This window comes from Bos javanicus, chromosome 27 (assembly GCF_032452875.1).
Source record: "Bos javanicus breed banteng chromosome 27, ARS-OSU_banteng_1.0, whole genome shotgun sequence".
Taxonomy (NCBI): domain Eukaryota; kingdom Metazoa; phylum Chordata; class Mammalia; order Artiodactyla; family Bovidae; genus Bos; species Bos javanicus.
The window spans coordinates 33,225,406-33,248,716 of NC_083894.1; the positions used below are offsets into that span (position 1 = coordinate 33,225,406).

Here is a 23,311-nt window from a genome sequence, read left to right on the forward strand (position 1 = left end):
GCCTGAGATGCGCCCCCGACCCAGCAGCAAGGCATTAACCAGGGCAAGCTCGCGACCACCACCCCCGTTCGACCAGTCCCTGCCGGCGTGTCAACGGGGACCCGAAAGGACTAGGGACATGGCTGCGAGGGATCTGGAAGGCACTGGGGCCGGGCGCAGGCTCCGGCCGCCCGGGAGCAGGAGCCTGCGCTGGGGGCGAGGAGCCAGCGCTGGGGGCGAGGAGCGCCCGCGCCAGCAGCCCTGGGGAAAGGTAGGCGGCGCGGCGGGAACTACAAATCCCAAGGGTCGTCTGCCTGAGAGGCGGAAGGGGCGGTCTCGGGCGGGGCGGAGCGAGGCCCGAGGGGCTCTAGGGCCACGCCCCGGCTGCGGGCTCAGCTTGCGGGGCGACCATGTCCGGAGGTAGCAGCTGCAGCCAGACCCCGAGCCGGGCCATCCCCACCACTCGGAGGGTGGTCCTCGCCGACGGCGTGCAGCTGCCCCCTGGGGACTACAGCACCACCCCCGGCGGCACGCTCTTCAGCACCACCCCTGGAGGTAGGCGCGGGCTCCGGGGAGGTGGCCCCCTGCGCCCCGGCTCTGGGTGCGGGCGGTGGGGAGTCCGGACTCAACAGGAGCGGGGAGTGCTCGGGAGCCGCCAGCTGGACGGGGCGACCGAGTTCCGGGGCGCGATGACTGGGAAGAACGGAACGGGGTATCAGGAAGGCAGTAAGAGTCCGGGAGGTGGCCGCAGGGAGCGAGCATGGGGGTCGCCTGCGATCGCCAGCCCTCGGGCGCGAACTCCAGTGCAGCGTCTGCCAATGCCAGGAGTTTTCTTCTTTCTGAGAGAGACACCTGACTCCCCCGATCGTTGACAAACGCACAAACACACTCTTCCAAGACCACCACATGCTGAGGTGTGCTGCCCCTTGTGGGTATTGGGGGCAGTTCTGAGGCTGAATAGGGTGGGGTCAGGGTGGGCCACGCACCACGGAGAGGCCGGGCCAAGGGTTTTGTGGGATGGGATGTTGGGATCAATGACCCTCGCAGAACCCTTCTTCCTTCCCGAGGCCCCCGACCCCACCCGACCCCCAGCCCCGGTTTTGGGCGGAGTGTGCTCGCCTGCCCCTGCGGCGCCTCGGCGGCACGGGGAGCAGATGGTTCTTTCAGGCGCGCGGCGGTTCTCCGCGCAGGGACCTGGGGCCGCGAGGCGCGCTATGCAGAAAAACACGTTCTTCTGTCCGCGGGGGAGGGGAGGGAGGGAACCGTGTGACCTCCGGGAGCGTGGATGAGGAAGAGGAAGCTGAGCTGGCGCGGGTGGGGGCCCGCTTCGCGCTGCCCTCGGGAGCCTGGCATTCGCTCCCAGCTCCGGAGCCCGGGTGCTGATGAAACCTGCCAGCGCGTTTGAGTGATGAAATCCCCGAGCTTGTCGCTTTGCTCCCTCCCTCGCGCTGTCCTCACCCGCTCCTGCCCTTCTCCCCTTCCCTTTACGCCCTCTCCCGCTTCCCAAACTACTCGAGAAGAGCGCCGCACATTTTGGCGTCCGGCCTGAGACGCACGCACTCGGGCGGGGCTGCCCGCCTTGTCGCCTGGCAGCGTCGGGGGCCACTTGCTTCTTTTCTCAGGCAGCTGTCCCACCCCCGGCGAGCACAGCCAGATCCGAGGCCCTGGTTTTGTTTGACTCAAAACATACAGCCTGCGAGCTGTTAGCCAGCTAAGTGGTTCCTGGACAGCGGGGGCCGCCTTTTTTTATGGGACGCGGCACCGAGGCCCCCAAACACATGCCCATGGTCCAATCTAACACCCGATTTCCCAAACTGAACAAGAAAACAGCCGCCAAGCGCAGAAGGGAAGAAGTGCTGCCGCGTCTATTAAAAATGATCCAAGGGAAAGTTCCCAGTGACTCTTGCTGTCTCTCTTTCCACGCTGGACCTTATGTAGTCCATGCTACTCAGCTTTTTCTGTGCTACAATGTGTCTACTGGGACCTTTCGGGACAATTTTGGGGTCCCTTCTAGTGAAGGTGTAAGCCACTGCTTCATCTGTTCAGGGTGGGCACTGACTCAGGCCTGAAGGCTTAAGTGGCCCTATTTTGCACCCTTGTTGCTAGATGGGGTGGATCAGCTTGGAAGCAACAGCCGGCGGTGCTGTTTATGGGAAACTCTCTTCCACTTCTCCCTTTGCACTGGTAAATTGCGGTTTGGGGCAGACCTCAGCCAGTCTCCCTCCTTTTGAAGGTGTTCATTTGGGAGAGGGACAAGGGGCTTCTGCATCAGTGTGACAGTTTCTGAGGCCAACTGGAAGGAAGCTAGCAGTGCCAGGAGCCTAGAGAGTGACTAGCCTAGTGACCAGCGAGGGAGACGCAGCTTACAGTCCATAACCCAGAGAATCCAGGCTTGCCTCTGTACAACCAAGGCGTAGAGTCTTCCTCCAAGGCCCACTTTAGCACAACCCTTTGCCTGGGCGGAGGAGCTTGACCTAATGAGTAAAGGTCATTCCTGGCCCCCTTCTGCTTCGGTCAAGAGTGCTGTTTCTCAGTCTTCTAGGGGGCACATGAATTACCTGGGGACCACATCTGATTCAGTAGGTTAGGGGTAGGGCCTAAGATTCCACATTTCTAACTAGCTCCCAGTGACTGGTATAAGGACTGTTCTCTGAGCTCTCAGGAATTGGTGGAATGTGACAGCCCTCACCAGGCTCTCCTCAGTGGTCTGACAAAAAAAGTGATGCATCCATCCAGGTAAACTTCTCGTGAGGTTGGGTTTGGCATCTGTCTTTAAACTAGACTCTGAAGAGCCAGGCTCTTGGCAGAGTCTGCGTGGTTGGATCGTGTCAGAAGCTACTGGAGTAAACTATCTGCTGGTCACTCTTGCTGGGAATGGCTCTGCAGTGTGTGTCTCAGGGGAGGATAAGAGCAGATGACTTGAGCCATCTCCAGTCCTCTGACTCCAGTTTGCTTTCCATGCTCATTAACCCTACACAGGCTGAACCACTGATCTGAAGAAGCTGGAGAACTGAAGAGAAATTTACTTAAGAAAATTACTTAAGAGAGTGTCACTGATGAACACTCAAGTTTGTAGAATCTTATGGTTTTGTTTTTTCCAATTTTATTGAAATATAGTGCATTGACAGTGTGTTCATTTCTGCTGTACAGCAAAATGATTCAGTTATATATTCTTTTTCATATTCTTTTCCATTAAGTTTTTTTTTTTTTTTTCCTTTTTTGGTCGTGCCATGCTTCTTGCAGGATCTTAGTTTCCTGATGAGTGATTGAGCCTGTCCCCCTTTCCTTGGAAGCGTGGAGTCCTATCCACTGGACCACCAGGGAAGTCCCTCTGTTGGGGTTTATCACATTGAATATAGTTCCCTGTGCTATACAGGAGAACCTTGTTCTCTATCCATTCTGTATATAATAGTTTGAATCTGCTAATCCCAAACTCCCAACCCTTACCTTCCCCACCCCAACCCCTTTCCTTTGGCAACAAGTCTGTTCTCTGTATCTGTGAGTCTTAAAAGTCTTAAGTAACACCATAAACCACCAGAACCTTTGAGTGGGTCAGAACCCTTCATCCACCCTTCCCCCACCAACCTCTACATTCCCAGTTCCTTACTGGATGTTTGACCCAAAGCTACAGGAGTTGTGGCTTGGGTGGTAGTCGTACCTAAGCCCTGGGTCTGGATAAGGTTAATCAGAGGTAAGCAGCTAGGACTGCAGGTGTTACTGGCACCCTATTTGGTTAGACAAACAAAGCCTGCGCCCAGGAAGCTTACCTTGGGGCAGCTCCCGGGTCTGGCCCTGGAACAGAGAGTGCCAGGAAGAGGATAGGGTAGGCTGGGTACTGAAGCCGGAGCGCGGCCAGTGTCCCGAGGCCTCAGTTACACTGCCTCTTTATTACAGGTCAAGAGAACTTGACATTGACATTAAGGCAAAGAGGGAATTATAATGGGTCTCTTTTTATACTGACCCGACCTTCCTTTTAAAGCATTTAGAACATTCCATACTATGTGCTTCATTAAAGACTGGCAGGGACCCTGGTGTAGAGCACCCATAGCCTTCCTGATCTTACGGCCATGGCATTGGAAGACAAAGTGTGACCTCGAGGGCTTCCATTGCAAGCTAGAAAGATGAACACACCCGAAATAGAATTATAAGCATCAGAGTTGTATCTGAAGTAATTAGACAGACACTCACCCCACCCCTGAAAACTTACATGATATTAAATGAGACTTGCCCACTCCAAGTAGCCAGTGTGGTTGGCCTTACAGTCTAACAATGTATACACAGCTGTTGGATATGAGTTGCCTTCAGACCTTACTTTTTTTTCCCAATATCCTCAAGGGTGGCAGGGCCTCATTATTGATAAAGGGGTTTGTTTGTTCTTTTCCTGAAAGAGCAAAAAAAAGTACTTCATTACCAAATTTGGAGAAAGGGCCAGCAGGATGGTGCCATATTGACTATTGGTATAAAGCAGCGAGGCATTTGCTTGTCAGGGTTTTTATTTGATGTCGAGTTAGGAAAAGGCAGCATTATTGAAACAAGGATTGCTTCCCAGGGTGAAATGAATGAAAAGTGTTCATTTGTACACATAGATTCTTGATTCTTGAGTGTTCAAACGTATGAACGAAAAACATGTTACTTTCTCGTTTTACTGAGATCCATGCCAGTGTTCTTCCTCTTTTGTGATTCACGACAATGATTCACATGTCTTTGTTTATGTATTTGTTCCCTAGATTAGACAGGAAGTTCTTTCAGAGATGGCTTACTCATGTTTGTAGTGCGGCCAGCCACATCAGATGTCTAAAAGGTGAAGGGTGAAAGACTCCTGTGATGAGAGTGTTCTCAGGGTGACCTAGTGTCTCTAAGACTAGACCTGGGTCTGGGCTGGCTTAATAAGAATGTTTAAAGTTTCTTTTCTGTCCTCTTAGTTACAAGTATAACTATTTATCTTGGAATGTCCCAGAAGCAGAAGCTAACTTTCTCTGAACTTTCCCACTTATCCCAGTATTATTCCAAGTTATTATGAAGCAGACTGTGGAAGGAGGTGACTTTTTATACTGAACTAGTCAGTGTTGGGGCCCAGGTCTCAGACACTGGGATTCATAGTCTTCATTTACTTGTTTGTGGCCAGTATTGCTGACTCAGCAGAAATATGTGACATCTGCCCGTGGCATTTGGATGCTTAGGATATGGGCCTTATAATCCACTGCCTATGCCCATGAGGGTTCACGGGGAGAGCTCAGATCCTAGGCCCAGAGATCTCGTCTTGATGAGAAGGATTGTATCAGCTACTGTTGTACACAGCTACTGCTGTGTCACAGGCAACCCCCAAACTTAGTAACTTCAACCACCACCACAGCAATCTGTTATTTCTCTTCATTCTTTGGGTAAATTGGACATTTTTGGATCATCTTGTCTGAGCCCACTCATCTGGCTGCATACAGTTGACCATTGGATTGCCCTGGGCTAGAAGTTTCAAGGTGGCCCTAGCCACCTGTCTGGGTATTGCTGGGGACAGCTGGAAGGCTGGGCTCTCTCTCTGTCCTCATGGCCTCACACCATTCAGAATATGAGTTACTTACATGGCAGCTTCCAAGGCCTCTTAAGGCCTTTATTCAGAAGTCACAGTATGGCACTTGCACAGTGTTCTGTCTGTCAGAGTAAGCCTCAAGGCTAGCCCAGATTCTAGAAGGGAAATGACTCCTTTGAATGAGAGAAGCTGGGTATAAACAGGGATAGGAGGATTTATGTGGGCCATGCTTTGAGACGATGTTCAACAAGGGTCAAGCCTCAAGGAACAGTCCTTTGAGGGGATTTAACTGCCTCTCCTGCTGAGTGGCCAACAGAGCCAGGGCCAGATGTTGATATCCAGTCACTCAGTCATGTCCGACTCTGCAACTGCAGTATGTCAGGACTTCCATGTCCTTCACCATCTCCTGGTGCTTGCTCAAACTCATGTCCATTGAGTCAGTGATGCCATCCAACCATCGTGCCCTCTGTCATCCCCTTCCCCTCCTGCCACAGTCCTTCCCGGCATCAGGGTCTTTTCCAATGAGTCAGGGCTTCACATCAGGTGGCCAAAGTATTGGAGCTTCAGCTTCAGCATCATTCCTTCCAATGAACATTCAGGATTGATTTCCTTTCGGATTGACTGGTTTGTCCAAGGGACTTTCAAGAGTCTTGTCCAACACCACAGTTCAAAAGCATCAATTCTTTGGCGCTCGGCTTTCTTTATAGTCCAACTCTCACATCCATACATGACTACTGGAAAAACCATAGCTTTGACTAGATGGACCTTTGTCGGCAAAGTAATGTCTCTGCTTTTTAATATGCTGTCTAGGTTGGTCATAACTTTTCTTATAAGGAGCAAGTGTCTTTTAATTTCATGGTTGCAGTCACCATCTGCAGTGATTTTGGAGCCCAAGAAAATAAAGTCTGTCACTGTTTCCATTGTTTCCCCATTTATTTGCTGTGAAGTGATGGGACTGGATGCCATGATCTTCATTTTTTGAATGTTGAGTTTTAAGCCAACTTTTTCACTCTCCACTTTCACCTTTATCAAGAGGCACTTTGGTTCCTCTTCACTTTCTGCCATTAAGGGTGATGTCATCTGCATCTGAGGTTATTGATATTTCTCCCAGCAATCTTGATGCCAGCTTGTGCTTTATCCAGCCAGGTGTAGGAGACAGGAATCACGAGCCTGTGTGTTTATTGACTATTGGTTTAAGAACAGAGGACGCCTTCCTGAAAACATTGAGTCATGGACCCCATGTCCTGCTTTCAAGCCCTTCTACTCAGCTCCACAAGGCAAAACACACAGGTGGACATGGTGCCAGGGCTCTGGGCCATATATTCACTTGGTGTCACACGTACTAACTGCCAGCCAGCCTACCTCCTGTTTCCCCTTCAAATGGCCAGGCTTCAGGTACTGGCCCCCTCTGCCCAGCACCTGCATTTGAATATCCTTGATTTTCTGGAGTACCGGCAAGAGGCAGGTGTCTGAGCCCAGGAGTCCACAGGTGAGTGGGAGGGAGACTACTGCTGGTGTGGCCAGGATCACACTCAGCACATGCACTGGGTCTCTTGCCTTAAGGAGTGTGAACAGGTTTCCCTCTTCTCTCTTCCGAACAAAAGGGGACAGTGAGCCTGTGCAGATGTGCTAGGTCTCCTGTAACCAAATCCACAGACCAGGTAGTTTAAACAACAGAAATTTATATTCTTCTTGGTCTGGAAGCCCAAGATCCAAGTGTGGTTTCTGCTGAGGCCCCCTCCGTGGCTTGCAGAGGCCACCTCCTGCTGCCCCTGTTCAAGGTGGTGGTCGTGGTCCTGTGGAACGGCTCTCTCTCACAAGGACACCGGCACATTGTTTTAGGGCTCCACCCTAACGGTCTCCTTTTCACATAATAGCCTGGTTAAGAGACCTTATCTCCAAATACAGCTACACTGAGGTACTAGGAGCTGGGGCTTCAGCATGTGAATTTGGGGGTGTGCCATTCACACCAAAAAACAGGACTCCTTCACTTTCCAGCAGCAAGGGGGGTGGTGGATTTCGGAAGGGCACTCACTGTTCGTAGTGCATTTCAGGGGGCAGCCTTACTTGGCTATGCCAGGTGCAGAGGGAAAGGGGAGGAGCTTGGCCAGCCTTAGAAGTTGGTCAGCTGTTTTGTTCTGTCTCCGGAGAAACTTTGTCCCTTCTGCTTAATTTTCAAATCAGCCTACCTGTTCCCTCGTGGGACCTGAAGGAAGGGCCATTTGCCATTGGCTGATGGTCCCTTTGTTACTCCAGGGCCTTCATAAGACCCCTAAAGGGTCTTTTTCGGGGCGGGGCGGGGGGCGGTTATTTTATTTTATTTTTTAATATTTATTTATCTGGTTGTGGCAGGTCTTGGTTGTAAGATCTAGTTCTCTGACCAGGGATGGAACCCGGGTCCTCTGCATTGGGAGCCTGGAGTCTTAGCCACTAGACCATCAGGGAAGTCCAGAGATTGTAGGGGTCTTGGTTCTCCCCGGAGAGCTGGCAGGGTGGGAGGGGAAGGGCAGACTTGGAGTGAGCGAGCTTTGCTTCTTTACCAAACTACAACCCCACCCCCTCGGCCAGTCAGCTGTGCTTGCCAAGCAGACTGTCCTGCAAGAAAGAGCCAGGCCCTGCTGCTGAGCTGAGCATACGCTCGTTCCAATGGGTTTCTCCCGGGCGGCTGGCCCACGTCCCAGCACAGGCGTTCAGCCCTCTGCCTGACCCTGTTATGAAATGCTCTCCCGCCCCTGGAAGGGGAACAGCAGTTCTAGGAATTCCGTGCTTGTACTCTTGCTGGGCCTCACGTCCTCGGCCCCTGGGAGGCACATTCCTGCCAGTGGAGGCCTGGGAAGAAAGAGGGTCCAGCTTCTCAACTTACAGGAGCCGCATCCAGCCGCCTCTGGGCCCCCGGAGCTGGACCGCAGGGAGATGGAGGAGGAATGTAGGAGGCCTCCCTCCCAGGGAACATCCTGTCCTCAAACAGGCAGAAGAGGAGGCAGAAGCCTGAAGACCCTGGTGGCTTCCCCTTGGCCGGTGCCGGCTGGCGCAGGGGCCCGGGCTGCCTGGCTCATTGTAAACAGAGGCTGGTCTTTAGGGTGGGAGGCGAGACAAGCTGGGTCTATCTTGGGATGGCTGCAAGGGGCTGGCCTTTCTGAACCTGTTTCCTGCCTATGAATTCAGAATAAGGTGTCTCCCTCGTGGGGGTCCACAGAGACCTAGCAGGTCAGGCTGTGGCAGGCAGGGCTCACATGGTGCTATGATTTTCACAACCTGACAGTCCTGTGAGGCTCGGGTTCTGTGCTCACCGAGTGAAGAACTGGGACTTGGAGGTGAGGGCTGGTGCAATGTCGCATCCAATTTTGAGCCCAGAACTGCTGCCTCCCGTCCCCAAGCTAGTTGCACCACTTTCAATTTAAAAGCACCTGCCCACAAGGGGATCCTAAAAATAAATGGTTGGTATCAGAACTGGAACACATCCGAGAGATTATCTCTAAAGCCTGGCCTAGGGTTGGGGCTTTAAAAATAGTTTGAATGAGCCCAGAACAAGCCCTTGTTTACAGGCGAGGAAACCAGACCCTGGGGCATGTGTGCCTTGCTTTATACGTTCAAGCAAGCTGTCCTCACCACCAAAGCCTGCCTGAAGAAAATATACAATTCTTGTATTCGGTGCATACCTGGAGTGTAAAGTCCCAGATGACACTGGTTACCGAACAAGCCACAGCTCATGGTGCTGCTTGAAGCCCGTTTCTTTGTGGATGAAAACAGGAGGGAGAATGCCCTTACCCTCCCCCCCAACCCTGCCCCCTTCTCTCCAAGTCTCTTTTCAGGGTTCTTACCTCCCCTCTGGTTTATCCCAGCTTTTTTTTTTTTAACCTCCATATAACTGAAGTCACACTGGTCGTGGCAATACCGAGGACTTGCTTGTTTAGGGCTGACTTTGTGAGCCACGGTGCTAACCCACATGGTGACCCCGGGAGGCTTGAGCTGCCATCATCACCATCACCCCCATTCTTCAGGGGAAGAGATCGCAGCACGAGGACTTCTCTGGTGGGCCAGTGGTCAAGAATTTCCAGTGAAGGGGATGCGGATTCAAACCCTGGTTGGGAAACTAAGATCCCACACTTCAAGGGGCAGCTAAGCTCACAGGCACAACTACTGAGCCCTCGTGCCTCACCTAAGACCTGACGCAGCCAATAAATAAATAAAAGAGAAAGAAAAGAAATCAGGGCACAGCAATATGGAGCAATAATGCCCAGAGTGGATAGAACCAACAAGCCGGAGAGCTGGGTTTCTAACCACTAGGCTGTAATAAGAACAGCAGGCATTCACATCCCGCCCCCCGTCATGTTGTCCCCACCGCTCTCTCTCCGTAGCTGGGAACTCTGGCAGCCAGATGGACTCAGGGTGATGCATTTACATGGGCTTCCAGTTAGAAGACAGCCTCAGCTATTCTCTGCATGTAGTTCGAGATGCACCCTTGAACTCAGAACCCAGTAGGATCTCAGCTACACAAATGGTTGGAAGGGTTGGGGGCAAGGTTCACCTCTGTTCTGCCCCCACCCTGTGGGAGGCAGGTTCTGGATTCCCTGGCTCTGCACCGGTAGTCCCTCCCGTCTAGATCATCCAAGGACCTCCCCCAACTCCGGGTCAGTGTAGAATTTGGGTAACAAGGATGCTTCCATGGCTCGGGTTGAGAGTCAGGGGGCTTGGATTTCCTGTTGCCAGTGGTACACGGGGTAGACCTCTCCCTGCCCCTCTGTGGTCCCCATCTATGTCTCTAGACTCCACACACTTGTTTCCAGGTCTTTCTCCGACTAAGTGTGTGTCTGAGATCAGGGGGCTGTTCCTATATCTAATGGCCCCTTGCATCCGTCACACCTGGCTTGCTGTGGTCCAGAGGGGTTCAGTGATAGGGAATATATGACCCAGAACCCCTACTCTTGGGGCATGTGATTGAGCAAAGGTTGGCAGTTGTGTGGGTGGGTGTTAATGCTTGTCCCGATCCTTGAATACAGTTCCTGGGGATGCTAGAGGGGTGAGCTTACCACTCTTTCCCCAGCCCAGCAGAGATTGTTCAGGACATGGGGAATCTGTCTTGTTCCAACCACGGCAGTTTTAACTTGACTTACTAGGAAAGGAGAGTCTGACCCTATATCCTTATTTATTTGTTTGTTTACTATCCCTGTATCTTTATTACATGTCAAAGAGTCAGACACAACTGAGCAACTAACACACAGATCGCTGTATTTTTTTATTTTGAAAGGATTCAGTATAAAAGGTGTATTCCTTGCTTTAATCCTTATCTCACCCCCAGAGATAAGTAAACAAAAAATACAGTTCTGTGATTTTTTTTTTTTTTTTGTGGCCAGTGTGGTGGTGGTTTAGTCGTTCATTCGTGTCCAACTCATTGTGACCCCGTGGACTGCAGCCTGCCAGGTTCCTTGTCCGTGGAATTTTCCAGGCAAGAATGCTGGAGTGGGTTGCTATTTCCTTCTCCAGGAGATCTTCCCAACCCAGGGATCAAACCCAGGTTCCTGCATTGCAGGCGGGTTCTTTGCCAACTGAGCCACAAAGGAAGCCCAGACAGTGTACACTTTATTCCAAGTAGTACCTGCACAGCATTGCACTGTATGTCTGATGCATAGTTCATTTAACCTGTCCCTTAGTTCTTTTTTCTTTTTTAAGTCAAAGTGTGTGTATATGTGTGTGTGTGTGCATGCACATGTGCGCACACGTGTGCTCAGTCATGTCTGACTCTTTGTGACCCCATGGACTGCAGCCTGCCAGGCCTCCCTATCCTTCACCATCTCCCGGAGCTTGCTCAAACTCAGGTCCATTGAGTCAATGATGTCATCCAACCATCTCATCCTCTTTCATTCCCTTCTCCACCTGCCTTCAATCTTTCCCAACATCAGGGTCTTTTCCAATGAGTCAGTTCTTTGCGTCAGATGGTCAAAGTATTGCAGCTTCAGCATCAGTCCTTCCAATGAATATTTAGGATTGATTTCCTTTAGGATGGACTGGTTTGATCTCCTTGCAGTCCAAGGGACTCTTAAGAGTCTTCTCCAGATGGAGAATCTCTATACAGTCCACAAAAACAAGATTTGGAACTGACTGTGGCTCAGATCATGAACTCCTTATTGCAAAATTCAGGCTTAAATTGAAGCAGGGAAAACCATTAGGCCATTCAGGTATAACCTAAATCAAATCACTTATGATTATACAGTGGAGGTGACAAATAGATTCAAGGGATCAGACAGGGTTCCTGAAGAAATATGAATGGAGATTTGTAACATTATACAGTGTAAAACATACTGACCCAATATTTTTATAGATCATACTACATTTAAAGTTATTACAAAATAATAGCTATGATTCCCAAAGTTGTGCAATATATCCTTGTAGCTTATTTTATACATAGTAATTCATACCTATTAAATCCTCTACCGCCTTGCCCCCTTCCCTCTCCCCATTGGTAACCACAGGTTTGTTCTCTGTTTTCTGTGAGTCTGTTTCTGTGCTGTTATATTCATTTATTTGTTTTATTTTTAGATTCCACACATAAGCTATTACAGAATATTTGTCTTTCTCTCTGATTTGTTTCACTAAGCATAATACCTTCCAGATCTATCCACATTGTTGCAAATGGCACATTTTTCATTCTTTTTTATGACTGAGTAGTATTTCATTGTGTATATGTATTTCACATTTTCTTTATCCATTCATCTGTTGGTGGACACAGGTTGCTTCTATATTACATATTTATTGTTTTTAATACTATGATTCTTGATGAGCCGTGTAGATTTTAGTGATAGCATTTCCATTTTTTACAACCTTTTTTTTAAAAGTAGAATTACTAATTTCTTTAGTTTAAAATGTGCTCAGTACCCAAATCCTGAAATCATGGAACTCTGCTCAACAGTCTTGTTCAGTCGCTAAGTCTGACTCTTTTCGACCCCATAGACTGCAGTTTGCTAGGCCTCCCCGTCCCTCATTATTTCATGGAGTTTGCCCAAGTCCATATCCATTGAATCAGTGATGCTGTCCAACCATTTCATCCTGTGCTGCCCTCTTTCTTCAACAGTCTGTAATAGTCTCAGTATTCTGCAATAACCTAAATGGGGAAAGAATTTGAAAAAGAAGAGATACACGTGAATCACTTTGCTGTACACCTGAAGCTAATACAACGTGTTAATTAAATCTAAAAGAACAATTTTGAAAAGAAAAGTGTAACTATAAAAAAATAAAACGTGCTTAGTTTTCATTCAGGTAAGTCTTCCCATACCCGCCAGCCCCTCTGAAGTGCCTCTCTGTATGGTTTCACATGCAGACCTCTGCATTTCTCCATACATTTTCCCTCTTTTCTGAGCAGTTTGGAGACTCTGGACCTGCCACACAGCTGCGGGCATGGGATTCCCAGGAGCCTCTGGTCTTTCTCTGATTTTATAGACTCCATCTTCCTGGCACTTTCTGCAGATGGCTCTGTTCTCCTTCTATTTGGTTAGCGACCCCATGGACTGCAGCCTGCCAGGCTCTGCACCCTCTATCCTATGGCTAGGGCACTTATTTAAAAATAAAAATCCTCATTTGAGCTAATAAAATCCATAATCTAAATGCCGGTAGGGGTGGCACCTTAAACACCCACCCATGGACTTCCCTGGTGGTCCAGTGACTAAGACTGGACTCTGAGCACAGGGGCCGGGGTTCAATCCCTGCTCATCGTTTGGCTGCGTATAAAACTAGGTCAGGATGACTTTTGCCCCAGGATAGTGAAGGCATTTGACCCACTGTCTTCAGGCTGCCTGTGTAACCACTGAAAAGTTTGATACATTCTTACTCCCAATCCTCAGTGGGCACCTGTTGTCTTTCAACTCTTTCTGGAAGATTTCATGATTTACAATGAATCTTAAGCTGGTGGTTTTTTAATTCATTGCAGTGGATAGTCAAGTAGTCTTTCAAGACTCATCTCTCTCAACTCAGCAAAAGTATCTTTTCTTTTTTTCGTATTTAATTAATTCTTTTGATCTTTTAAGTAATTCTTTTGATCAAGTTCTCTTGTCTCTTTTTCTTGATTTCCTTTTATCCAGGATTTGGGTACTGTCTTACTGGAGTGGGGTGCCATTGCCTTCTCCATGTAATTGGTTATCTTTTTGTCTTCTGTTCCCTTTATTATTTAAGAGTGAGGAGTTGCTCAAGAGCTGGCCTTGTCTGTTCCAGAGACTGAAGTGCTCAATCTAGTGGCTAGTTGGGTTTTTTTTTTCATGTGAGATAACCCCCTCCCAAAATCTGTCTCTGTAGGTCTTTATCTTTGCTCTTTATTCTGAAGCCGAGGAGCGCAAAGGGTTTGAAGCCACTATTCAGAAGGTCAGCTTATTTTGCCTGCCTGGCCTCCTCCTGGGTGACAGATGGGTGGCACCTGTCCCTGTTCTCAGCCCCCAGCCCCGTTTTCCTCAATGCCTCTAATTTCCCAAAACTTCCTGGGTTCGACCCCGCTTGCTTGCTGTTACAACCTCAACCGCCACCTTCCTACCTTTAGCTGTCCCCCTTTTCCTCCCTGTTAGAACCATTCCTGGGACTTGCCTGGTGGTCCAGTGATTAAGACTCTGTGCTTCCACTGCAGGGGACCTGGGTTCCATCCCCTGGTTGGGGAACTAAGATCCCACATGCCACAGAGGGAGGCTCCCCTCAAAAAAAAAAAGAAAAAGGAAAGGGGAAAAAAGAGCCATTCCTCCCTTCACTTTCTGTCTTCATATATCGTGATGTGGAGAACAGTCGGAGCCCCGTTGGCATCCAGGTGGGCACAGGCGCTTCTGTTTCTAGTTCTCGGTGTTTTGTATGACTTGCGAGAGAAGCAGGAGGAAGAACCGTCTTGTTTCTGCCTCCTGGAAGCTACCTGCTGCTGCTAAGTCGCTTCAGTCGTGTCCGACTCAGTGCAACCCCATAGACGGAAGCCCACCAGGTTCCCCCGTCTCTGGGATTCTCCAGGCAAGATCCTCAAAAGCTCTCAATTATAGACCCTTGTGGAGGGGGCTTGTTTTCCCTTGCACGGAGAGGAAGTGGGTCCTCAGCTAAAGAGTGTTATGGGGTGCCGCCTGGTGTGACACCCACGCACCCCAGAGGACCACAGCAGACCAGCACCCCCAGCTGCCGCTGTTCAGCCTCACAGGGTCCTCAGCATCCCCGCCGGTCCCCACTTCCTGTCCCTGTGGCAGACCAGGTCCCAACTCCAGGGCTGCACTGCAGCCTCAGCGGCCAGGGGTTCCTATTTTCGACAATACGGGACTGTGTGTGTTTTGTTAGGTTTGCCTCATCTGTGGGAGGCTTTGGGAGTTTTCAGATCACTGGCCATGGAGGTGGATCCCATGAAGGCTTAGAAGAAGAAAGAGTTAAAAAGCCAAAGCGGTTCCATCTCCAGCTCCTATTCCTCACAGGCCCCAAATGAGCCAGTCAGTGGTGACTTTGTGGTCTTATCCCAGGCTCACTACCTTGTCAGCTGACTTTCTGGACACCACTGCTTACCCCTTTGTCTATCCCACACACACACACCCTCCCTCTCTGGCTGAATTACTCTGATGGTGGGTATTGGTGTTTTTTTTTTTTTTAATATATATTTATTGGGCTGTGCTGGGTCTTAATTGTGGCATGCAGAACCTTTCAGATCAGCATATGGGATCTAGTTCCCTGAGCAGGGATCGAACCCCGGCCCCCTGTGCTCAGAGTGCAGTTTTACTTAGTCAATGGACCGCCAGAGAAGTCCAGGGGTGGGTGTTTATGGTGCCACCCCTATTGGCATTTAGATTATGGATTTTATTAGCTCAAATGAGGATTTTTATTTTTAAATAAGTGCCCTAGCCATAGGATAGAGGGTGCAGAGGCTATTTCTTTTTCTCTTTTAAGTGTAATTACTGACTTTTAAAATGCTGGGGGCCACTTCAGTGTATGTACCCCAAAGAATTGAAAGGAGAGTATCAAGATATTTGCACACTATGTTCCTAGCAGCATGATTCACAATAACCAAAAGGTGGATGTAACCTGAATGTCTGTGGATAAACAAAATTGGTATATCCATACACTGGAGTATTGTTGTTTAGCCACTAAGTCATGTCCGACTGTTGCGACCCCATGGACTGTAGCCCGCCAGGCTCCTCTGTCCATGGGATTTCCCAGGCAAGAATACTGGAGTGGGTTTCCATTTCCTTCTCTAGGGGATCTTCTCTACCCAGGGACTGAACTCAAGTCTCCTGCATTGGCAGGCAGATTCTTTACCACTGAGCCACCAGGGAAGCCCATGATGGAATATTATTTAGCTTTAAATGGAAGGAAATTCCCACATGGAGTTCAACCATGTAGATGAACCTTGAGGACATTATGCTAAGTGAAACAAGCCAATTGAAAGAAGACAGATACTATAAGATTCCACTTACAGGAGGCACCTGGAGCAGTCCAGGCTTCCCTGGTGGCTCAGATGGTAAACAGTCTGCCTGCAATGCAGGAGACCCAGGTTCCATCCCTAGGTCGGGAGGATCCCCTAGAGAAGGAAATGGCAACCCACTACAGTATTCTTGCCTGGAGAATTCCATGGATGGAAGAGCCTGGTGAGCTACGGTCCATGGGTCGCAAAGAGTCGGACACAACTGAGCTACTAACATACAACAGAGCACCCCAGCTCGGACAGAAGCCGAGTGGTGGTTGCCCCTGGCTGGGGTAGGAGGGATTGTTTCCTGGATGGAGTTTTAGTTCGGCGGGATGAAAACAGGCCCGGAGATGAGTTGTATGACAATGTGGGTGTACTTAAACAACTCAGCTGTACATTTAAGATTACTTCAGATGCTAAGTTTCATGTTATTTGTTTTACCACACTTGTTAAAAAACAACAAAACCACTGGGGGCTCGTGACCTTTAAAGAACCTCAGAAGCTGCTGACCTCCAAGTTCTTTTTTTGAGATGACTGAATCTCTAGCTCTCAGGTTCAGCTCTGATAGGGTCAGTTGCTCTACCCCACGGTGAACAAAGAAACAAAAAAACCCAAGGTGGTATTAGGAGTTTGGGATCAGTCGATACAAATTTGTATACATAAAATAGATAAATAGGGTATTCCCTGCAGGTCCAGTGGTTAGGACTCTGCTTTCACTGCCGAGGGCCCGTGTTCCATCCCTGATTAGGGAACTTAGATCCCACGAGCTGTGCGGTGCAGCCAACACAAAACAGACAAAAGTCCTACTGTATAGCACCAGGAGCTATTTTCAATAACCTGTAATAAACCATAATGGGAAAAAATATGAGGCATATGATATATATTCAGAAATACATATATTACTGAATCACTCTGCTGGACACCAGAAAGTAACACAGTATGGTAAGTCAACTATACTTCAATAAAAATAAATAAAATTTTTAAAAATGTCAAGGTGGCGGGTGGGAAGGAGATAAGGGGGTAGGGTGCCCAGGCCATGATGACTAAGAAACAGAGAAAAATGGGCCCATCTCTGAAGCCAGGATGCCCTCCCTCCAGAGAGGGCACAGATGCTCTCCATTTGGAGCCCGCTGGGCGTGTCGGCACACAGCCCTTCATGTTACAGGTGAGGAAACTGCCCTTACAGGTGAGGCTCAAAGGTGGAAGGGGCACAGGGCCACCCGGCTGGTGGGTAAAAGTGATCGTCTCAGTCGTGTCAGACTCTGCCACCCCATGGACTGTAACCCACCAGGCTCCACTGTCCATGGGATTCTCCAGGCAAGAATGCTGGAGTGGGTTGCCATTTCCTTCTCCAGGGGACGTTCCTGACCCAGGGATCGAACTCAGGTCTCCTGCACTGCAGGCGGATTCTTTACCATCTGAGCCACCAGAGAGGGCTGGGTGGTAGCAGGACCTAAAATACAGCCCCAGGTCTGTGTCCTTTGCTGTTCACCCCTCCCCTTTAGAAACGTGAGCTCTGAACTGTAGTCCTCCTGATGATGAGGGGCAGGGCCCCCAACCTCAGCATTATTTGCCCCAGACCAGGAGAGCAAGGCCGGGTGGCTGCCTGGCCCAGGCCGAGGTCAGACCAGGCCAACACTAGCAAGGAGGCGAAGTTCATCCTGGGTCTTCCTCACCACCCCCTGCTCTTCCTCATCCCAGGTCCTCCTCTGCACCGGGAGCCCAATCTTAACTCACATCAGAGCTCAGAGGTGCAAGCCCATCCCTCTCCTGTCTCCGGGGTTAGTAGACAGGCAGCGCTCAACATCGAGAAACGCACGTCAGCTGTTGGAATGTTGCTCAGCACAGCCCTTAAGTGAGGGACATATTTCAGAGCTGTTGATGAGGATGGGCATTCCTGGAGTCCCTGCATCCTGGTTTCTAAACTGAGGCCGTTCACCATCCGCCTATAGTCTTCATTTTTTAATTGATGTATAGTTGATTGTGTTAGTTTCAGATAGTTCAGTTCAGTTCAGTCACTCAGTCGTGTCCGACTTTGCGACTGGACTGCAGCACGCCAGGCCTCCCTGTCCATCACCAACTCCCAGAGTTTACTCAAACTCATGTCCATTGAGTTGGTGATGCCATCTAACCATCTCATCCTCTGTCATCCCCTTCTCCTCCCACCTTCAATCTTTCCCTGCATCAGGGTCTTTTCCAATGAGTCAGTTTTTCGCATCAGGTAGCCCAAATATTGGAATTTCAGCTTCAGCATCAGTCCTTCCAATGAATATTCAGGACTGAATATAAGTTTCAGGTATACTGCAGAGTAATTCAATTATACATATGTATGAATCTATTGTTTTTCAGATTCTCGATCTTCTGGAGGAGGAAATGGCAACCCACTCCAGTATTCTTGCCTGGAAAATCATTCTTATGGGGTCATAAGAGTCGGAAAGGACTTAGCGACTAAACAACAGTAGGTGATTATAAGACATTGAGTGTAGCTCTTCCTGTACAGTACGTCCTGGTTGGTTATCTATCTGTTTTCTATATAGTAGTGTGTATGTGTTAATCCCAAACTCCTCATTATCCCTCCCCCTCTTCTGCAGTCTTTATCATACTTTGCATTCTACTTGTATGTATATTTAATATTTATCTTTGTATCACCTCTCCTTTAAAATTTATTGTTTTTTATTTTTTTGGCCGAGCCCCATAGCTTGTGGGATCTTTCGTTCCCCTATTGGGGATTGAACCCACACCCCCTGGGCAGTGAAAGGTCAGAGACCTAACCACTGGACTGCCGGGGAATTCCCTAGCTTTTATTATGTAGATTATAGCTTATGTGATATATAACATGTACCATTACCATATTCAATTACATCCTGTTGTATATATTAAAAGGGAGTTTGCTATCACAGCTATATATGGAAAACCAGAGTCATTTGCCATAAAGAGAAGTAGCTATAAAAAGAACATAATGACAACAAGACAGTTTTAAATTCTAGCTAGATGCCTCTGCCTGTTGAAGGCTGAGCCTGGAGCCTGCTCCTTGTGGAGAAGGGAGCCACTAGCGAATGTTCTGGAGGTGTTATGTTACTAAGACCACAGTGGGTCTGCAGAGATGATCAGGATTTAGACAGGGTCCCAATGGGAGTCACCTTCTCACTCTTCACTGTTATTTGTGAATCAGCAGGCCTCCTCCCTGGCTCCTGTGCTTGAGAACATGCTCCTTTTTTTTTAAGGAATCTCTCAGGCAGCTGCCCTCATAGGAGGGCTCTTGGGAGGCTTAAGGTCAGTGAATGATTCTATAAGACGTGGTCCCTCACCCTGGGGTGACACTTGAGAAAGCAGAGTGAAAATTAAAGGAATGGAGGGCAGACTGAGGAGAAACCCTGAAGTCGGGTGACACGTGAACAGAGGATGGGTAACCGGACGCTGGGCGGAGTGGGGGCGTCTCCGGGGAGGTGGACTGAGTTAAGAGAGCCGCGGTGAGGCTGGGGTGCTCCCTGTTACTCTTTTCCACAAAGTCCAGACAGGAGGAGTTCTCATATTTAACTGGTGGGGAGTGGTTATTGGATCGGTAGAGTGCAGAAATCACTTACTTTTCTCTTTGCTCCTTTGTCAAATGGAGTTAAAAGATGCTGGATATTCCCCAAGGGTGTGTAAGGACAGAATTGAAAAACGCATAAAAAACCCACTTTGGGGACTTATCTGGGGATCCTGTGGTTAAGACTATGCCTTCCAATGCAGAGGGCAGGAGTGAGTTCCATCCTTGATCAGGGTCAGGGAATTAACCACATGCCACTGGTAGGGTGCGGCCAAAAATTAAAAAAAAAATTCTCCGTTGAGCACCCACTGACCCCGGGGAGATGGGGCGGTTCGGCGACAGCAGAGTCCTGGGCTGCAGGAGGCAGTGAGTGAGCCTCACACCTCCGCCCGGGCTTTTGCAGGAAAGCCTGCCGCCTCTGCTGGAGCGAGGCCTCAGGGGGAAAAAGCAGGCCAGGGCCTTCTCCGTGGCTTTAACCGTGCCCCCGCCCCCTTGCAGGTACCAGGATCATCTATGACCGGAAGTTCCTGATGGAGTGTCGGAACTCACCTGTGACCAAGACGCCCCCGCGGGACCTGCCCACCATTCCCGGGGTCACTAGCCCTACAGGCGATGAGCCCCCCACGGAAGCCAGGCAGAATCACCTGCGCAGCAGCCCCGAGGACAAGCCGGCAGGCGGTGAGTGGCCGGGAACGGCTGGGCTCTCACTCCAGGAAGCGGAAGAGCGGGCGTGGGAGTGGGTGTTCCGGGAGCACGGGGATGCTCCTGCCGGGTGGAGCAGTACACAGGGCGAGGGAAGGGTCTGGGGTGCAGCACTTTCATCGGAACCCACTTTCCCCAGGAAAGGGGCCCAGGAAGCTCAGGCAAGGCCATTCAGCCTCATCAGATAGTCTCATTAGCGGGGAGCTTGTTTGAAAGGAGATGGCATCCAGGCGGCTGCTTTGATAAGCCCTTGGATAACCTTTATACAATTGTCCCTGAGGCATTTCTGTGTGTCTGCAGCAATTTGGAACACACCCAGGATGTTTTTGTGCAGGAAGCTACTTATCAAAAGCACAGCGTCCTCGCCCTCTAGGAAATTACACATCTGTGGGATTAGAAAGGCGACAGGGACATCTGGTGTCCTAGTTGATCAGGCCGTGGAAACAGTGCAACCAGCTGTTTCTGCAGTGGACAAGGGGAGGCTGGGTTCTTCCTCCCACCCCCAACTCCCTCCCATCAATCAGAGCAGCCACCCCCGCAGAGGTGCTTGAATACCATCTCCCAGGGACCGGCTGGCCAGAGCATCTGAGCTCTTACTACGGGAGGAGACTGGCAGAGCCTGGAAGCCACTGACCCTTCACCCGAAGGCAGCAACCGAGCCCAGACAGGAAGCAGCTGGGCCCTCAAGCTTGGGTGGCCTTGCTGACAGCATGGAACCCAGCTCCCTGGGGCCTGCAGGCTGTGGTTCATCAGGAAGTCAGGAGCCCCACCTCCCAGAGCAGGCCGCACTTGGAGAGCCATGGGCAAAAGAGAGGTGGACACAGACCCACAGAGCCCAGCAGCAAGGACGGCCCAGGCAGCGAGGTTCCCTGCCCTGTGATAAGTGATGGACAGGGCTTCCCTGGTGGCTCAGTGGTAGAGAACCTGCCTGCCAACGCAGGACACCTGTGTTGATCCGTGGCCTGGGAGGATCCCACATGCCTCAGAACAAGTAAGCCTGTGCACCCCCAACTAGGGAGCCTGTGCTCTAGAGCCCAGGAACCACAACTAATGCCCCAACGTGCTTCAGCTCCTGAAGCCCGTGTGCGCAGAGCCGCAACAAGAGAAGCCACTGCAGTGAAAAGCCTGAGCCCTGCAACCAGAGAGGAGCTCCCGCTGGCTGCAACTAGCAGCAACACAGACCCAGCACAGCCAAAAATAAAGAAATTATTATTTTTTAAAAGGATAGAAAGATGGACAGAGTCGTGTGGTTGGTCCTCCACTCCTCTTTCGCCTTCAACCAAAGACTGGCCGTTGCGGATGGAGGCTGTCAACACAACAGCGGCTCGGTCACTGCAACCTGAAGGCTGTCCACCGCCTGCACTTGCATACCCTCGCCCCTCCCGGCCTCTCGAGCTGCGCTGGCCCACAACAAAGGCTCTGACCCCACCATGGCAGCCTCATAGTCCGCACGGTTGTTGGGATGGGGTGGGCTGAAGGAGGAGGCACTGGTTTTTCATGTTGCTTCACTGGATATAAGAAGCCAAGGCTCCTGCCCTTGGACACACATATTTGTGTCAACATAACCAGAAGTCAAGGGTGGTTGTTCCCCCGTGGGGGTCAGAGCAGGCCTTCTGCCCTCCAGAACCTTGGAGCAGCCTTGGCCAGGAGGTCAGGCACAAGGCAGTTCCATTAAAAAGGAAAACAATGTGTCGCTGCGTGAATTACTTGGAAATTTTAATGGTGAGAGTTGGGCGAGGGCAACGAGCAGCTGAATTCCCCAAATAGCTGCCGTATCGCAGGGTCAGGCTCTTCTCTGGGGAATCGGGTGTAGGCAGAGGAGGTTACGGTCCCATGTCCTAACCCAGAAGTTGGGACACATGCTCAGAAAGGTTTTATGTTTTAAGGAGTATGTGTCTGTGAAATTGTATTCATTTCAAATCATAAGGAGCCATTCACTCTTCTTAAAGAAAATACAAGTGATCCAGAACACAGGGCTGTCAGCTGTCCGGTGGGGAGACGTGGTCTCTGCTCTGGGATCAGGGGAGTGAGCACAGCTGGACGTGTGTCTCAGGAATTCCTGGGCCTGCCCTCTGTCCGCTGTCCTCAGCAGCATACCCCCTGGCCCCTGCTCTCCCTGTTGGAACAACAGAATGGGAAACAGCACCCCCTCCCGGCCTCTCGAAGGTTCAACCGTGCCATTTGCCCATGGCTCACCTGGTCCTCTGCCCCTTCTCTCCCCAGGTGAAGAGTCACAGTTTGAGATGGACATTTAAAGGGCCAGCCATCGGAGCGAGCCATGCCTCCAGGCCCCAGCGGCCCCTCTTGGGAGAAGCACACCAGCCAGGCCTTATGCAAGCGACCATCTTGGGCAGGCAGTGGGCATGGGGCCAGCCGCCCCAGCCCTCTGCTCCCTCACTCAGGGCCCCTGCTCCCCCTTCTTCTTCGTGGACACCAGCACATACCTCCGTGTGCCTCCAACTCTGCAGGAACTAGTACCCGGAGGGCAGTGACCTCAGGCGCATCCCGCAGCCCAGGGCCGGCAAGTGGACACAGAAGAGGCCTTCTGAACGGTCCTCCGGCTCTCCCGGCCCCTCCTCTGGGGGAGCACCCACGCGCCCCCCCCTCACTTAGATTGGTGTGTGGGGAAAGCTCCCCACCCCCTCCCTTCCTGAGAAAGGAAATAAAAGCCACCTTCGCCCTAGGGCCAAGAGTTGGCCCCTGTCTGAGCTCTTTTCAACTCTGTATGGGTGGCTAATGCTTCTCAAGCACTGCCTGTTGGCCTCTCAAATTGATGGTCGACTGACCCTTGGTGGGGCGGGGGGGTGGTGAACATGGGTTACCCTTGCCGTTCGGCTCAGGAAGTGAACCACACACACTCCATCACAGGTGTCATCCTGGCAAGAGCTGAGCTGTGCTACTCTCATCTCCTGTTTTTTGGTGCTGGGGGCTGCCTCTTTTCTGGGCTGGGTCCCCCCGAAACGTGTCCAGTGGCACAGTCCCCTTTGCTCTGCAGCCCCCACCCTGCAAGCATCAAAGGCCTGACCCCTGGTGTTTGTCATCAAGTGTCCCTTGTGTGACTGCTAGCGGGCCACAGACCCCTGAAGAAGCTCCCTGCCTTGGGGATTTCATTGAAATGTAAGATTTGCCCATAGAAAAGGTAGCATGAAAGAGACTGCATAGGAATTGGTTTCCAGCG

The 23,311-nt window shown here is 50.5% G+C and overlaps 1 protein-coding gene across 1 annotated transcript; it reads left to right on the plus strand.

The window, feature by feature from the left end:
- Positions 1–326: 326 nt before the first annotated feature.
- On the plus strand, positions 327–22,825 carry EIF4EBP1 (eukaryotic translation initiation factor 4E binding protein 1). Its single transcript, XM_061404477.1, has 3 exons — positions 327–534; positions 19,930–20,109; positions 22,357–22,825. Exons 1-3 carry the CDS (start codon positions 390–392, stop codon positions 22,386–22,388), a joined length of 357 nt encoding a protein of 118 aa, XP_061260461.1. The 5' UTR covers positions 327–389; the 3' UTR covers positions 22,389–22,825.
- The last annotated feature ends 486 nt before the right edge of the window (positions 22,826–23,311 follow it).